We start from the raw sequence: 18,261 nt of genomic DNA, 5'->3' as shown, positions 1-18,261 counted from the left end.
CCACCTGATCATTTTAGTAATTTTTCAAGTGAAATTGCTAAATATTACCTTAATCTGATTTATAAATTGTCATCATCTTTGTTAAATAACTCAACATAATGTAGTTTGGTCATTTGCTTCATTAACTATGAAATGTGCTATATACATCTATATATAAAATATAAAGCAGAAATAGCTGTGATATATCAATAGCATGTATATTGATCGCTGATATTTCATGCTGAATTAATTGATCGTTGACAATAAGAATAGTTTGTAAATCGTGCTCCTAGCTGTAGCCTATGTATAATTAAAACACATTAATGTCAGACAGAAAAGACTTTAGCCAAGTTTTCTTTATTCAAAAAGTATTTTAAGCAGTGCAATAAAAAAATTTGCAGAGCAAATTCAAGGGACAGTACTTACATACAGTACAATATCAACAACAGACAAATGCACACATACAAAGCGAACCTGAGTTGCAGTGTACTGAGTATGAAGCCTGTGGGAACATAATAATACAGTGATGTCCTGCACATGCTGCCAGTTCGTGCACACTCCTTTTCCATCCTCTCATGTTGTTTGTCAGTGCAGTTATTTCAGTGAGATGAGTAAGACTTCGTGTGGCTGATGGTTGAACACTTATCCCCTCCTGCGTAGCCACAGGACGGCTTTAAGTGAACGGACTAGCAGTGCCAGCGCTGTGCGGGTGGAGGCTGGGAAACCTTGTCACACTATGAGAGAGTCCCTGCTCAGTGCGGCGCTCTGTCAAAAGGAAACACCACACGAGAGCCACACGTAAGAGACGTCGCATTCATGCTCATGCAGGGTTATTCCAGCCTGGTGCCTGAGGTATCATATTGAAGCTTTATTACAAGTCACAGAGGTCGTGCAGCTCAAGCTTTGTTAGTAATGACTGCAATACTGATTCCACATGTGTGTTTTAGGATATTTAGTAAGCCAGAGTGTAAGCATGGAAAGATTCAAATGTGAGTTCAATCATTTCAGTCGCTCTCTTTCATTCAGTACAGATTAATACCAAAAATATTACAGCTACTTATATAAAATCACATAAAAACTCATTTAAAATGACTCAGTGTTAAGGCCTTGCATGTACATTGCACAAGAGACAATCAGATTATGTGCTTAATACTGTAAAACATTTAGGAATGGTTGAAGTACAAGGCTCTCGCTGTTCTGTCTTCTTGTGGTCAACAAATCCCGTACAGAGATCAAAATGAATGATTCCTATTGAACATGAATATCTACAGAAAACATTTTTTGGAAGAAACTTTTGCCTGTATTTGATAGATACTGAGAAGAAATTAAGGAGGAGGCGGGAGCGCCTTCATCTGGACCGTCTATGTGTGTCTGAAGTCTGTGTATTTGCTACCAGTCGCCAATGAAACAACATTATTGAAAGGCTTAATTATAGTAGGTAAATCACATATTATATGTGCATTATAAAAAAGTAAATCAATCGTGCATGAAGTCTGTGTGGGGCTATTAATACTCACCAAGTTTTCCTCAGAGATCTGTATCTCGTTTCTTATTATTCATTTAGTAAATAACCACAAGAAACCATCAAGTTTAGTTTTTCTCCTTCTATTCTCTGTGTTCCTGCCATTTCCTCGCTGAGTATTGATATGTCTTTGTTTATCTGAAGGACGAAAAGGCTGATATTCTTTTTTATAAGAGAACTCCAATGATCTGTGAAGCATCATAAACCCACCAACAGACTAATGGAGACGCATCCGAGCTTTATCTTTCTGTACTGATAAGTCATTAAGAGCAATAATGCTCCTGGCAACTGTGCGTCTTGCTGATGTGTTTTTAATGGATTACAGACACTAATGGAGGGGAACAGGCCGTGTCAGTCTTTGGATACTTTGGTCTCTTAATGGGATTTGTTGACAATATGAGACATATACAATATCAACAGCCTTGTCCTGTGAGTTTATACAGGATTTAGAGGCATCATTCCTGAAGAGCCGAAGAAGAACGGAGTCCATGTTCCTGCTACAAGTAACTCACCAGGTTTCGGTTCCTGTCCCGCTCCTCTCTGCCCCCCTGTAGCGTGTGGGACGTCCCCTGGTGGGGGCGGGTGTAACAGAAGGGTCTCGCGCTTGGTTCGGTGGTTCTGTATCTCTCAGATCTTGGAGGTTCTGCCGTGCGATATCTGTCCGTGGCCATGTCGGCCCTGCGGTACCGCTCCGCCTCCAGCTCAGAGTACGGAGGCAAAGGGTCCTCCTCTTCTGGACGGTTGCTTGGCGACCGGCTGTAGTAACTATTGCTGCCCTTTCCTCTGGAGCTGCCTTTGGAGGGAGTGTCACTGTCCTCGTCCATCCTCCCAGCTACTCTGTCCCCTCCCTGCCCCCTGGACTTGCTCTCCAGCACATTGTTTAGGAAGGTGTCATCGTACCCTCCTCTTTGCGGCGGCCGGCAGGGCCGATCGCTGTCCCACGTGTCCCTCCTCTTTTGTGGTAAAGGCGAGGGGCTGCGGCGCCGCCAGTCATCATCTTCATCTCTGTAGGAGCGCCTGGGGGGGCTGTAATCCCGCTCGTAGTACCGGTCTGGAGGATCCACACGTCGGCCACGGGAGCCGTATGATTGGGCAAATTCCTCCAGCTCGTCCAGGGAGCCGGTGCGTCCTCTTCTGCTCAGGGTCTTTCTCTTCAGATGCTCTGAGCGCGGGTTCCACCTGCAAGGACGAGCACACGACTTAACACAGAGTGACTATGACTTTATACTTGGAAAATAACCCTGAAAAAAACAACATAATCCAAGTGGAGAATATTGCAGGACATAAACTCAAACATTAACCACAAACCAAGAAATCCCATTAGTATAGCCTCCATAGCATAGCTCTGAGCAGCTCGTGGCTCTGCTCCGCTGCTCTAAAAATAGCTTGCACCGACAATTAAAGGTACTCCTAAAACTATAGGGATTATGGGCCAATTTGCCAAAATGTTGAACTATCCCTTTAAAGGATGGGCTCAGTGTAATCACAGGAGTGGTAGTGTGTGAGTGGATCAGTATCTACTCTGTACAGACAGGACAGAAGTTAATTTGAAGGTTTCGTCCCACAGGGCTGGAGTTGCAGCAGCAGAGGTGGTGGGCAGCAGGTGGAGCAATTTTACTGTGGAGACTTGCACAGTGGTTGGGGATGAGAGGTTGTGAGTGTAAATTATGGTTTGAGTGGTTGTGTTTGGGACCTGTTTTTGAAAACACCTTCACTTTTCTGTCTTCTCTCTATGGAAATGAAACTTCCCTTGTTCGAACACTCAGGAGACAGCCAGCTGCAAATTTTTGAAGGTTTGGGGGATTTTTCTTACCCGCTGCCTTGATGGTTTATTCTGCACCTCCATCTTTAACTGGGACTAGTTTTTTTGCCAGTATGGGTTTAGCTTTGCGTCCCTCTAGAAACCTCACCCACTGGTCCAACATGAAGCCTTGTTGGTGCAACCACACCCATCCCCTGCTGCACACTTACAGCCGCTTTGTTCCATATGAATTAGTCTGTCCGAGGCAGTTAGTCACAGTAAATCTATTCTATTGGACATGTAGAGCGGGAGATCATCATCACCACTAGGAGGATCTGTTGATACTTTACCTTCTGTCCAGTTCATCGTCTGATTGGTGTCCTCCTCTGTCCCGTCTGGGCCTGCGGCTCTGTGTGGGCGGAGCTGCTCTCACCACTGACTGGTCATCAAGATCTGCGATGGGCGGGAGCGCCTTCATCTGGACCGTCTGATAGGTGTGTCTGAAGTCTGTGTTCCCTCCGTCGTGCAGAGAGCTCAGCTCTGATAAACTACTGGCTGTTGCAACACACACATCACTAAAATCACATTTGCGGTTTTTGTGATTGAAATACATTTCACAACTTTCAGATACGCTGTGAAAAGTTGTAGTCAAACGTGTCAGAGTAAGACTTGGTCAAAAGCACTGTGTGTAGGTGTCTGGGATTAAACTGACTATATAATCATGAACTGATTACAGTTTACTGCAAATTACTGAGGGCGGTCATGTCTCATGTGCTACCTAAAACTACTGTCACGACCCAATTTAAAGACACATCTATTCTTTATTCTTCTTGTCAACAAATGGACCACCTTATCAACAATGATACTCTTTTACCAGTAAGAAGTAAATTTACTCTGTGTCCAAGGCTACAGGTAGATCTTATTCCTTTGTGCCATTGAGCAACTACCAACACATTAATGAGCCACACTGTTGAGTAACATGGTCCTTTATTACAGCAGACATGGGTTAGTCCCACCACTAAATACTCACCAAATATGTTCCACTGAAAATAGTTCCCAGCAATGACACAATTTATCCCTGTCTTAGAAACGTTTGTTGTGAACTACTGTAAAGAAGTGTTTTAGAAAGTAACATTACAATATAAGAAATTGCTTCAAACTGAATGAGAAACTCCTCAGTTAGATGTTATTAAATGAATGTAGGGATTAGATGTGAGCCGGTACTAGTTATTTTACACAGAGCATGCACATGAAAGACAAACACTTGCACATGACGTGACACACACACATAATGGCAAATGCACATGCACTTACACATACACCCACACGCTCACACACACATATGACAGAAACTGGCCTAATCTGTGCAGGCTTACGTTTGAAAGCAGCCATCTTTGCAGAGGGAAAATGAGCCAGCTCCTTCTCTATGTAGTAGTGGACTTTCATTGAGTCCTTGTCTTGACTGGCTTTCAGTCGATAACCACTGTGCACTGTGGATGTGAATACACAAACGCACATACACCCGTACACACACACACACACACAGCGACATACAGTAATCATCCTACATAATATACTGTAGAATTGAGTTTGTAATGCACATTCTTTTAAGGCAAAAATAACACCCAAAATCAAACATGCTGATTAGATTTAAAAGACAAACATGCATGTTTCTGTTTAGATTAGATGCAGACATGAGGATGAGGGACGACCAATGAAATGAGGGTTAGTGAAGTCAAGTCATTGCTGCTGAAACAGGCTGTTCTCCTATCTTTGGACTCACCTCCAGCCAGGTTGTTCTCCACTGAGGGTATAGAGGTGATTTTGGGGTCCATAATGGTTGAAGGGGCAAGAGGAACAACAGCAGGAACACCAGGGATGTAGTAGGGATAGATGGGGACCTGGGGGGGCTGCCCGCTCTTCGCCATCTTTCCTGCTTCATACACTGTGCGGGACAAAAACACAATAGTAAAGAAGTTGATTCAGAGATTACACCTCAGTTTAAGACAGTGATGCTTTCAGATCATGTAGTTGTTACTGTCTGTTGCTCACAGTGTCGTGGGCAGCAGCAGGTGTCGGGGCAGCAGCAGCAGCGGACGTAGCAGCAGCAGGAGTGAGGGCAACACTGGCACCAGCAGATCCCCAACAGCAACAGGAACAAGATGCTGCCCACGGCCACAGATCCCACAAAGGCCCACTCTGGAATAGACACACACATACATGGAAATATAAAATATAGATAAATATACGCACTGAAACATTAAATACTCTGTTCCAGCTCCTGTAAAGTCATACAGGAGCTTCAGACTGCTTTCAAATGATGTCATTGTCACTTTACTTCCATTCAGTAACAGAGAGTACGACTATGTTGGTCATGAGTTTCATACTGTTTCTGTAATAAAACATCTCAAAGCAAATATTGTTTTAGATTGGGAACCCTGTGGCAAAATATTAGCCAATTTGGCATCCATGATCTAATTTGATGTCAGTCTAGAGGTAAAAAAGTCTTAATACCGCAGGAGGTCGGCCAAAAAAATTATGTTACTCATTACAGGAGAATGTGGGGTTGGGTTTCGTTCTCATGGTTTTCATTCCAACTTATACTGATTAAACATAGTGATATCACAAAAGATAAGTCAGATGGGGCCAAAAAATTACACGTCCTCCCTTCTTCCTTCTTCTTGGGCCAGCTCAGTTGTATTGTTGTTGTTGGCTATTGATATTGTTGTTGCATCTACTTTTGATTTTTACTTATTAATTGACAAAACTGTCAGTTTGTATTACACAGCCAATGAAAAGCTTGTTTCCTCCGGTGGTTTAACCTCTTTGGTTTAAGTTGAGCGTTTCCAGATCTCAGAAGTTGCTCGGGTGAGCACAATGTCACTGACCAAAACTTGAGATGTCGCCCAAAACTACACCCATTTGCCAATTGCCAAGGTCTATGATCTTCCTTTAACACCAGTTTCTTTCCAAATAAGTTTCCAAAAACCACAGAACACTAAATTAGGAAAGTTGAAGGGGTTCTCCAGGGAACTCTTAGTGACACTTATCCATCTTCACATCTCACAAATATTTCAGCTCTAACAACGTACTTCCTCAGGGCGCGCCGAAAAGCAAAAATCCACTCAAACCCCCTCAGCAATTCAACACATATCCCCTGTGGAATTCAAATCATGACCAGGGGCGGAGGATACGTCTGTGATTTTTTTGGTTTAGGTTGCTTCAGTAACCTACTGACTGTGTGTATTCAAACTAGATTAGATCATGAGACCGGTGTCGCTTCATCAGTCTGACCATAGTAAACAGTTGTTAGTGAAAGAGAGTTGTGATTGGTTGGTGAAATTTGAACATAAGGCAGCAGTGGTGAAGCTAGAAGGTGCCAGGCAGTGAGACAAAAGTGCAGGTGAGGTGCCGTACCTGGCATAATCTCCACATCAAACTCAGGGAGGATATCGTCCCGCTCACCTGTCCTACCTGCAGAGAGAGGGAGAGCACAGGTGAAGGCTGGAAGAGGAAGCAGGAAGCAGGAGTCAAAAGGTGGCAGAGTGGGTGATTAACGGTCATGCAGTAATTGAAGAACTGAAGGATGAACTTCTCACACAGTCAGCAAACACAACGTTGATTACAAACATACTTGACCACTTAAATCTGACTTAAATGGATTACATTTTACATAATGCATGCTGTGTTTACTCTGAAATAGCTACACGTTTTTATCAGCTGTGTTAGTAGTGTGACAGTCAGTAGGTTGTTCCATACTTCAATGGTCAATGCACACGGCGATGACACATAAATCAATTATCAATAGACTTCCACTTGGGTGTCTTTCTCAACAACCACCTGGATGGATAACCTTAAAATTAGCTACATGTCTCCCTCAAGATGAAACAAGCTTTTCAAATGGCACAACCATTAGGGCAAAGTTTTCGGACGGTCCAACACTTTGCTTTAAATAGATGCGTTAGTCATATTTGCAAACGTTAGCATGAAGCAGGCCAAACTAAGATGGTGCACATGCTAAAATCTTAGCATTGTCACTGTGAGGATGTTCGCATGCTAAGGGTAGCATTCCCTCAAACTAGGGGTGGGCGATATGGCGATATTAGATCGTGAAGGATTAGAGCGTGTAGACCAGTGATTTTCAACCACTGTGCCGCGGCACACTAGTGTGCCGTGAGCTTACGCCAGGTGTGCCGTGGAAAATTACCAAATTTAACTTAATTGATCCAAACTAGCAATGCACATTTTGAATTTTTTTTTCAGACCGATAACCGACGCTCATAGGCGATTATAACCGTTAACGAGTGAGATTCAGCACTCCATCGAGTGTCTGTGACTAGGCTCGTGCCGACCGGCCAGTCTCATTTTGTTTGTTTTTTATTTTTATAAAACACACGCGCGTGCTGCTCCCGCTGTGCTGCGGCTCATCCACGCCAGCGGAGCGCTCCTCTGCTCGTCTGTGCAGCTGCAGGTGAGTGACGGGGGAGCCAGCTGAGAGCCCCTCCTTTTTATTTTAGGGGCACCGTCCTTATTCGTATTCACTCGGTTTTCCACACACACACGTCATTTCAAACATGTGTATGTGTCTCGTGTGCAGACGCAACGGTCAAATATGTATAGACGGACGAGCAACAACTTAATGAATCATCATTTAATTATTTTATTTTGAAAATTGACCGGATTCTCTCGCCTTTTCTGTGCCCGAGTTCCTGTCTGGTCCGATCTGGTCTACCCAGCTTGACGGCGCTCGCGGCTCGCGTGAAAAATAGACCTGGATCGATCTGAAGCGCTGCAGCTGCGCGCACTGCGCTCCAGAGCGCGAGATGTGCGACCAGGCAGAGTGAAGCACGCGTTGCAGGTTGCACTCAGAGTTTGTTCTGACTTTCTATCACAGGGAGTGCACCACATAAGTTTAAGTCCTCTCATGTTTGCTGTGAATTATGGCTGAAGGCACGAGTGGAAGTGTGCACGTGTTGACAAGCTCCCATGAGTTGATTGACAGCTTAAAAAAAAAGGAGAAAAAAAAGGCTTTGTTGAGCATCTGTGTCTGCAATAGTGACTGTCTGGCAGAGTTGGCTAATAAAATGGGACTCTGTTTATGTCAATGAGTGTAGTGGCAGAAGCCTGCACAGTGACCATTACTGAGTCAGAACAAACTAACTACACTGTAAGAGACAACATGTATTATATTTACTGTATTAGGCTGCACTGTGTCATTTTCTAACATTTTTGGTTAGTGGTGTGCCGCGGGATTTTTTTAATGAACAAAGTGTCCCTTGGCTCAAAAAAGGTTGAAAAACACTGGTGTAGACGATCTGCCAAAGTGCAGAGATCGTAGGATCGTCTGGGGCACATTCTATAAATTGCAGTTCTATGCTGCAAAGCGCAAACAAAGGACATTTGCAAAGTTTGCTAAAAGAGATAACAACAGTTACTTTATTTGACCCTTTTCAATCAGCTATTTAGTGTTTTGATACACTTAAATCCTGTTAAAATGACTGTGTTGAATAAAACAAACAGTAATGTCTTCATTGATATTTTACTTTAAAGTTTATTGAAAACTACCTTTTGTGTTGCAAGAGTGCACTTTATCAGAGTGTTGTTGTTTACCTTTTACTATGTTGTTTGCACATGTTGGCAAAACTGCAACTATTTAGATTAAAATCTGTTCAGAAAGGTTCTTTGGCCTAAATTGTCTGTTTTTCTTTTTTCGATTTAAGATCGTGATGAAATCGAAATCGTGACTTCATTTTTAAAAAATTGGGTAACACTTTATTTTAAGGGGTCCTTGTTCCTGTGTATCTACCTAATTAATTACAGTGTAATTGCCTATGTAACCGTATGTAATAACATGTACTTACATTGTAAATACATAGTGTATTTTGGTGTACTTACAGGTCCTTGTTACACTTGTAATAAGAAATGCTTGTGCAAAGAGAGAGGCCACTTTGGCATTTCTTATTACAAGTGTAACAAGGACCTGTAAGTACACCAAAATACACTATGTAATTACAATGTAAGTACATGTTATTACATACGGTTACATAGGTAATTACACTGTAATTAATTAGGTAGATACACAGGAACAAGGACCCCTTAAAATAAAGTGTTACCAAAAATTGTGATATGATATTTTTGCCATATCGCCCACCCCTACCTCAAACCAACACAGTACTACCTCACTAAAGCCTCACAGAGCAGCTAGCTTGACTCCAATCTCACCCAATATGATGCATAAACAAGGATTCAAAAGTCAGACCTATTGCACTTTACCCAAATTAATAGGAAACCTGTAGGCTAGCGCTTTATTGATGGGGTGCAAACCAACCACCAACACAAATTAGTGAGTGAATGCACATGCGTGTCACACAAACACATACACAAACAGGAGAGAGATGCCAACAAAAGCAGTGTGTGAGGACGATGATGGGAGCATGGGAAACTGGGGCACATAGTGATTCTAGGGCAACAATTTACCAGTGGAGCTCATCAGAAAAGGGCCATATAAGTTGTATGGTTGTGAAACAATGCCTCTTTTGTGCTTCATATACCAGATAAAGAGGTCAAACTGGAGAGAAATTCAAGGGGGGAAATAAATACAGCTATAAAAAGGACTTCAACAGGTTGTGCTGAGGCTGAAATGTCCCTACAGGTGCTCATGTCTCTGGTGTGTGTTTGTCAGGCCATAATTACCATAAATACCAGTTACTGTCTGATCTGTCTGACTGGGAGTCGGGCTCCAGAGTATGCTGAGTATGCTGTTTTTATGTAGGTGGGGGAAAAAACACAGCACACCCCTCCCTGATAAAATAAGCATTCATCCTACACTGGCCTGGCTGGCACACTCATCAACATACCATGAAGCTCAGTAACGCTGAGTAACCTGAGAGAGCCGAGGAGCTATGCAGCCCTGAGAGGGTGGGAGGGAGGGAGGCAGCGAAAGATGCAGGGAGAGCACTGAAGGTCGAGGAGTGAGTAATGGAGGAGAGAGGGTAAAGATTTTGCAAGAGAGAAAAAAAAAAGACGAACAAAGGGGATGAAAAATTAATCCAAGAGAAAAATTAAACCAGAGATTAGGGAGATGTTGAAAGAACAAGCAGCAGATGTTGGTGCTTAGAGACTTAGAGACTTTCTTTTGCTCTCCCACAGATGAAAACATTGACACCAGTTGAATTTTTGGTTTAATTTGTGGAGGTCATGTGCGAAAGTACTTACATATTAAAACAAATAAGATATAACATTTTAATCAAGTGAACTTTAGAGATGCCGGCAAAAATATGCTGCTACTCTCAGGTACAGCCAGGCTCACTGTTTCCAGTCTGTGCTGGGCTAAACCAACTGGCAGCTGTGAGACACTTGATATGAGACAGATATGCTGTTAAAGTGAAAACTTCAGGAAAAGGCCAATCTGGCTTTGTAGCTGCAACGTGGCAAAAAGAAAAAAAATTTAGATCCAAAAATGCTGTGTAGCTAGTGGTGTTATTCTCACAAGTTTTACCCCCCTCCTCCTCCTCCTCTGCTCTCCTGTGAGCTGGTTATAATCAGATTAGTGCACAGTGGAGGAGGGGCGTATGAATGAGCAGACTTTGATACTACAAGCTCGTTGTGTCAGTCTTAACTTAAAGGAAGAAAACTCTACCGGGTAACTTTCAGGTCGCACACGAGAGTTTAGCCTGGTTCTGTCTCTTTTCTATGTCTCTCTCTCCCACTCTCTTTATGTCTCAGCCACACACCAGCAGCAGAAACCCTTAACATACTCCCCGTCTTCTTTGAAAAAGCACATTGCCATGGTAACAGCTTAAGGAGTGGCTTTGGCAACAATGGTCTCCACAATTTCTGTCTCGGCAGGGTGGACGTGCTATTTTCAGGATTCATTAACAGTAGACGGTGAATCTCCGACCTTCAGCACTGACATATTAGCTGGTCGCTGGAGGTTCAAGACCTTCGTCTAATCATTAATCGGCAAAAAACACACTACGACGAGCAAACACAACACACCCAAACACAACCTGCTGTGCCGCTGGAAGTACAGTATGCGCCTATATTGTCTGCTAAGCTGTGCAATAACAGTGTCCAACTGAGTTAAGATGTATCTAAAGTACAGTCCAGCCAAGTCCATGTCAGCCCCCAACAATAGTGTCTGTCATGGAGAATCAGGACCATGAGAGGCCAGCACCATTTGGCCGTTGCCATGGAAGCTGTTGTATGGACACTTTGGCATGCAGGCCACAAAAAAGGCCGTTTCTAAAACCTTCGCAAACCAATAGAGAGAAGCTTCACTGAGCTTGACATACAAACAAACAAACAAACATGTGAACAAAGCAAACTGCATCCAACGGTTCGCCATCAGGCACTAACTCATGTTGTTCCTTTAGTGGAGAAATTGAACGTAGGCGTACCTAGGACCAGTAACTCCAGCTGACCCTCGTTCACCCCCTCCAGGTCGTCGGCAATAACGACTTTACAGAAGTAAACTCCGCTGTCGCCCCACTGCAGCTCCCCGATCCTCAGGTCGGCTTCTGCACGGAGACAAGGAGACAGGTTTAGACGTACTGCGACACTTCACATCAATGAATCACCACTGATTACTCACTATTACTCTTTAATCATTCTGTCAGGATATAGCTCCTTTATGGAGTCTGTAGTGACCTGACCTTTGTGTCTATTATATATTTATTATATATAATATTATTAATTAATTAATTTATTATATATTTTTAGATCTATACAGATTTAGCTTAACATTTTCAATAAACTGAAAGACTTGACTTATCATGGAGATGCACAATACACTGACACGTACAAAATACACCTAAAAATTGACACGCAGCATGTAGTATATACTGTATCTATGGTGATTAGTGACTAATCAGTTATTTTTTCAGATAAATCAATCATCTCATTTCTAATAATGCCAAATACTATAAACACACTATAAACAAAGCTCAGGGAAACTCATTCAAAGACTCCTTCAAACGGCCTCTTCTGTCCGAACATCAGTCCACAACACAAATGTATTCAATGTACAATAATACAAAAGACAGCAAAACTGCATCCTCATGATTGCAAAGCTGCAAACAGCAAATGCATGCCATCTTTGTTGGATATAACAGATAATCAGTTCTGAAAGGACCAACTAATTAATCAACTAATTGTTTCAGCACTAATATGATTAAGCTTCTGTTTTTTTTTGTCACCTGCACAAGCCGAAGCTTTATACAGAATGTTTTACATGAATGTTTTACGTCATATATGTTATAAGCGATGATAAATGATTTATAGCGTCAGTATTTTTTAACTGACGCCAGGAGCATTGTTGGATGTGGTTTGTTGTGCGAATACATTTGGACGGGGGACGGGTGTTTTGTCTTGATAAGGCTGAGGTTTAAAAGGAGTCCATGCATGAATGGCAGTGAGAGCAGGAGATGGTGGTCACATCAGTGTGTGCAATGCTTGCTCTATTGTAAGACAAAGACAAAAGAGGTTTATTTAGAGAACAGGAAACACAAAGCACAGTCGGCTCTGAGTCCTGCTCAGGGATGAGTCTCAGGGCGCCGTGGTCAACAACAGCTGCAGCAACTCTCACTCTCATTAAAGCAGAAGTAAGCGATCCGGTCGTTTTGGCTAATGCTGCGTTCCAGGCAGGCTTTTGAAACCGTAAATTACAGCTTCATGTCACAACTTACGATTTTGTAGCGTTCCAGGCAACCCACTCGTGTTTTCCCGACCTGTTTTACCTGTGAAAGTCACTATAACGGCCACTTGTAACTTCCGACCTATGAACTCGTACCAGATCGAACTGGTACCACTTCACAGGTCGGAAAAACACGAGTTACGGGTTGCCTTGAACGCACTATAACAGTCCTCGTCCCTACGTCACCACATTCACGTGCATCCCTTGGCTGCACACACAGCCCTTCATGCTGTTCTCTGTCCTCATTGGATAAAAACTGTAGGATACGAGAAAAGTTTTCTCCTCGGCTCAGAGCAGAGCAGAGTGACTGAGAGACCCGTGTTTCAGACCACTCTATGTAAGTGATTGCTGTCGGAAGATATAACTATTTAAGACTTATATTAACACAAATATATCGCTTACTTCTGCTTTAAGCCCTAGATATATTTCCCAACATGGAGGATATAAGAATGATCACATTACTGTTTACGATGGCGATGTCTCGGCCTTTGTAGTGCTCAGCCAGCGTCATGGAGGCTCCCTGCGCCGAGGCCACGACCCGGACCGTGCGGCTGCTGTCGGAGCACTCCAGGTGAGACGTGGCCCCCAGCTCCGAGGTCTGGATGCCCAGGGTCTCCGGCAGGCTGAAGGACTCTCGCGAGCGGTCTCTGCAGTAGGACTTGTACCACCACTGCACCACGGGGGTCTGGGTGGAGGCCGTTTGGTACTGGCACGGGAGGACCACGGACTGGAAGAGCATCGCAAACCGCTGCTTCTCTCGCACGATGACATTGACACCATCACAGACGCACACTGACACAGACAAAACAAACAGGACATCGGTTAGTCGAAAGTAAAACAGTAAAAACGGATAACAGTATATACTTGAGACTTGGTCAGCATTTAGAAAAAACACACTGACCTACTTATCCTGCAGAACTGAAACCAGGCAACTTCACAAACAGTTTCCCCCCCCTTGGATGGGCATTAACTAATAATCATTAAAGATTGATGATTTTTTTTTATTCATTTTTTTTATCACAGGCTGAATCAAATACTGAAAAATGAACTACTGCTTTTCTCCTCACTGTGACATCTTCAAATTTTACTTTTGTCTGCACGTCAAACTGAAAGTCAACTTATTTTCAGGTTAAACTGTGCTGTATACAGCAACAGCCCTGCAATAAATCTCACTGTTGTGGAGCTTATAAGGTTAAGCTTTTGTTTTAACAGTTCATATCTCAAGACTTTCAAGTCCTTGTGTGGATACTGGCAGTGAAGCAAATGAAGAAGGGATGCCTTCCTATAATGCAACACTGATGTCAGTGGTGGGTTGAAGAAGGAATGAAGGAGGGTGAACTATTACACAAATCAAGTGGGTGTCTTCCAAAGTTATGGTTTTGTTAGTTTGTAACTTCCTCTTTTTGTTTTGTGTTTTCTTACTGTGATCAGATAGAGGCATGAAAACATTAGCAGCAAATTTCCTCCTGAAAAGAGTCTGAGGATGTGAGGATGTTGCTATGAGCAGCGAGCTCGACTCAAATAGGATGCATAAGTTATGTGAGTCAGAATCCAGAAGTCAGACTTTCTGTGTTGTGTTTTCTTACTGTGGTCAGATGGCAGCATGGAAGTATTAGTGGCAACTTTCCTACTGAAAAGACTCTAACTCAAAACACACACCCACCTGGTTCTTCTGACTCAGAGCCGAGGCTCATATTAGCTCTGGCTGAACTTTCTGCACAAAATGAGGATGGTGTATTCTGATCCCTTGCATCATGTTTTCTCAGGCAGTGTGAGCAGACGACACAGTAATAAAGCTGTTGTTGTATTAGACTGCATTGGTTTTGGCTGAGTGGACATAAGAAACTGGCAACTCAGTGTCGACAAGAACAGTCAAAGGACAGGAAAGGGAAGCATGCTGAGATCTTGATAACTGCAGAAACAGCTGGGCCTTATTTGTCGGCATAGATCATTCATGATGACTCTGCACCTGGGAGATACAGTCATTTGTGTCATATTGAAGCCGGAGAAAAGACAGGGGCAGAGATTAGGTGAGTGGGGGGCTCCTCTGTTGCTCTGTACCAGGGTCAGGAAGGTTAAATTCCAGTCTGTGTGGGGGGCTGGGAGGCCCCGTGGAGAGGCAGGGGGTTGTCATCACAGAGGGAGGGGATGGAGCGGTCAGACGCTCGTGGGTACTCTCTGCTAGTCATATTAGCTCTAGGTGGGGCAGGAACTCACTCTAAACATTTCCCAGAAGACAGGAAATCAAAACAAAAGCAAGTCCACCAGCCTGGCTCTCCGGTGCAGCAGCAAGACGAGCGACGGGCATATAGCGTGTTTAGTGTTTATCGCCTTTATCTAACACGGATGCTTTTCCTAGTTTCCTGCTAGTATGAGAGCAAGTCTTATTTTACAGCAGCAGCATCTAATAACTACTTCTAGTATCAGTTTAGTTATGATCGATTAATGCATCAACAGAAAAACAATGGCCAACAATTTTATCATTGAGTTATTATTTAAGTCATTTTTCAGGCTAAAATGCCAAATATTTGTTTAGCTTTTCTCTTTTTTCTCTGTCTTTTCTCTGTCAAATTAGTCTTAGTCTAAAATATTGTAACTGGCATTTTCACCGTTCATTATCTGACATTTAGTTCTTCAAATGATGGACTGGTTAAGGAAATATTCATCAATCAATAATGGACATCATTATTACGTGTGTTCCTTCTTTTGCTCAATCAATGAAGTGTGGACACCTTCAGGTGTTTTATCGACTAACAATATTGACATAAAACGGACAAATGATCAAATTTGAGAGGCTGGAATCATCAAATCGCTGATTATTTCTCAATTATTAATGGATTTTTTGACTAGTTGTTTCAACTGTAGCAGCCATACTACATTCAGTGAACCTGGTCAGCAGTAGGTTTCTGATTTATAGGACGCACATAAACTACACAAGTGCAAGACAAACAGTGGTGATGGTGATTAAGCCAAATGATTTTACAGGATAAGGGAAGAAGAGGGGGAGGCGGGGAGGAGACAGAGCTCTAAATTCCTCCCATGAAACAGCACTGGTCTTCCCTTTGTTTCTTTTTTTTCATGGACCAGTCCATTGTTAGGACTCCCTCTCCCTCCCGGCTGTCCCACTTGAGGGCCAGGAGAGGAGGGGGGTGTATGGGGGAGAGGGTCACAGACTCCCAACCAATGGGAGCGCCTGGCCTCGTCCAGCTGGTTGCAAACAGGCCAATTATCATCCAGAGATTTAAACCCAAACCGTTACAGCACGGACACGTCAGTTCGAGGTGAGAGGAAGTCCGGAGAAACAAACACAGAAACCTGCTGGATGCACCTTTGACTCACTGATAACTATTGTTTACACCAGCCTCACATCAGGCGTGAGTCACTGTACGTAAATGAGCAGGTTGCGGAGGCAGCACACGGTCTCCTCCTCCTCCTCCTCCACCTGTGTGCAAACTGAGGCCTCAGTTTGAGATGAGATTACAATTTAAAGCAGCGAGCAGTAACAAATGTATTCCAGGTCACAGCTCTGGCTGCAGCATGTTTCCTGAACACCATCAGACTTTTCCTCTCCAAAGCTGTCACATTTCCTGCCTTTACTGTGACCTGCATTCCTTCACATTGACTCATTAGCCCAACAAAAACACTGATAAAGAGTGAATATAGTCTCCGTGCTCGATGAAGGATTTCACTACAATGTTACAGTCACCTCAAGAGCCTGTGAAACATTTATCAGCAAGGGTGCATTACTCCCAGATGTACTATCACATGTACATTGTCAGCCCTCTTGTGACACCTTCTTATACAAATTCGCAGCCACTTGTGTACTTCATTGCACTTGTGGATCAGGCTGCAGCAAACAGTTACTTTCGTTTACAACTAACCTGTATATTTAGTGTCATAAGATGTGAAAAAAATGCAAAAGTGATGTGTTCAAGTACCTGAATGTATTCATCCAATACTCTACAAGTCAAAAATATTCATTCTTCCCCAAAATCCACAGGGAATAATCAAAACAATGAATGGACTATGAATTTGGTTAACTTCCTGTTGATTATTAGGTCTAATCACTGCTGCTCATCCATGAAGGTAGAGCTATCTGGATGTATTGACCCTTATATTGACTCTTGTACTTCACAGTGTAGTTTAGAATTCAGATTTTATTAAATACACCACAGTAGCTTAGTTTCCTGTTCAGACAGGCCTGTAACACCAAATAGGCTATAAGTGGTCCGTTAACAATTGTGTCATATCTGAGGAGATAGAGTGGGATACTAAAAAGTATAATCAACAGAATATTGGTCTCCACACACCACATCCCAGACGGATTACCAGGGTTGATCAATAAAGACCTTATGGTGTTATTCTTTTTTCTTTTTGTAAATGGGACAAACTGTTACTATAATCACTCTAACCCATCACGCGTAATTGACGCCAAAAAATATTAAACAAGCACTTCAAAATTTGACCGATATTTTCGAGTCTTCCATATGCGAGCTCTGGTTTGAAGCAGCGGTGCAGCAGCAGTAAGTTTACACTGGATCAACCTGTTGCGCTGTTGTCGTAAAGATGGAGCCTTTGAAAGAGGGAAAACAGACTTACACGAAGCTCCCAGGAACACAGCCAGCTGGTAGAAGTTCTTTATAAAATCCATTTTTATAGGAAAGTGTAGTTTATCCGCATGTTGTTCTTCATCTCGTTGTCCGCTATGTGCGGCTGCAGCAAACAGGACGCAGGCTGCGACTAACGGGACTGTACCACTTCCCACAGAGGTGATCCAGCACTGACGCTCCCAACTTCCTGTGCCGCAGCGCGTGGACAATAAGAGCGAGGGGAAGGAGAGCTGCTGTCTGGACTGTCTGCTGCTGCTGAGAGCTGTTTCTTGTTTCTACAGCAGGTGAAGCAACAATGGTAATGCAAATAAACGGAAACAGTTTTTAAACATTCTTTAATGAACTCGATTTGACTTCATATGAAAAATGCAATTTAATAGAAATCACTTATACAAAAAAAATGCAAAATAAAAAAAACTAAAGTAGGCTAAAAACCATTTCAGTATAAACTAGCACTTGACCACTATAATCAAATTCATACCAAAGCATAAATGCAATAAGCATGGCTATAAAAATGCTGGAAATATGTTTAGATGCAGGCACTTAATTAATTGTACAAACTATGAATTAAAGACACAAAATTAAAGATAAAATACAATATTTACACTATGGGATGTCCACAATTTTCAGAAAAGCCTGGTAACAAGTTTTAATAACAAGACCCAAATTACTGCAGTAGACAAGTAAATGTATATGAAGTAAATTATTTGGTGTT

General features: G+C 42.7%; 1 protein-coding gene across 4 annotated transcripts; it reads right to left on the bottom strand.

Moving 5' to 3' along the window:
• Positions 1–320: 320 nt before the first annotated feature.
• Positions 321–17,756, bottom strand: ildr2b (immunoglobulin like domain containing receptor 2b). Of its 4 annotated transcripts, XM_085766425.1 has the most exons (10): positions 17,536–17,756; positions 13,399–13,728; positions 11,642–11,761; positions 6,660–6,716; positions 5,295–5,441; positions 5,026–5,187; positions 4,619–4,732; positions 3,593–3,797; positions 2,014–2,680; positions 321–744 (listed from the first exon to the last, which is right to left on the bottom strand). In XM_085766425.1, exons 1-10 carry the CDS (start codon positions 17,585–17,587, stop codon positions 709–711), a joined length of 1,890 nt encoding a protein of 629 aa, XP_085622551.1. In that variant the 5' UTR covers positions 17,588–17,756; the 3' UTR covers positions 321–708. The 4 variants fall into 4 exon arrangements, with proteins under 4 accessions (XP_085622551.1, XP_085622553.1, XP_085622552.1 ...); XM_085766427.1 differs by lacking the exon at positions 4,619–4,732; XM_085766426.1 differs by lacking the exon at positions 6,660–6,716.
• Positions 17,757–18,261: the final 505 nt, after the last annotated feature.

Source organism: Trachurus japonicus, chromosome 21 (genome assembly GCF_045865225.1).
Source record: "Trachurus japonicus isolate A0001 chromosome 21, Traja_1.0".
Taxonomy (NCBI): Eukaryota; Metazoa; Chordata; class Actinopteri; order Carangiformes; family Carangidae; genus Trachurus; species Trachurus japonicus.
Note: the sequence above shows the minus strand (reverse complement) of the source record. Positions and strands in the feature narration are given on the sequence as shown.

Coding starts and splice junctions, on each gene's coding strand:
- ildr2b (XM_085766425.1), bottom strand. CDS start 17,587: ATGGATTTTATAAAGAACTTCTACCAGCTGGCTGTGTTCCTGGGAGCT. Junction 5,188..5,294: donor CTGCTGCTGCCCACGACACT/GTGAGCAACAGA, acceptor TGTCCCGCACAG/TGTATGAAGCAGGAAAGATG. Junction 4,733..5,025: donor GGAGAACAACCTGGCTGGAG/GTGAGTCCAAAG, acceptor TCACATCCACAG/TGCACAGTGGTTATCGACTG.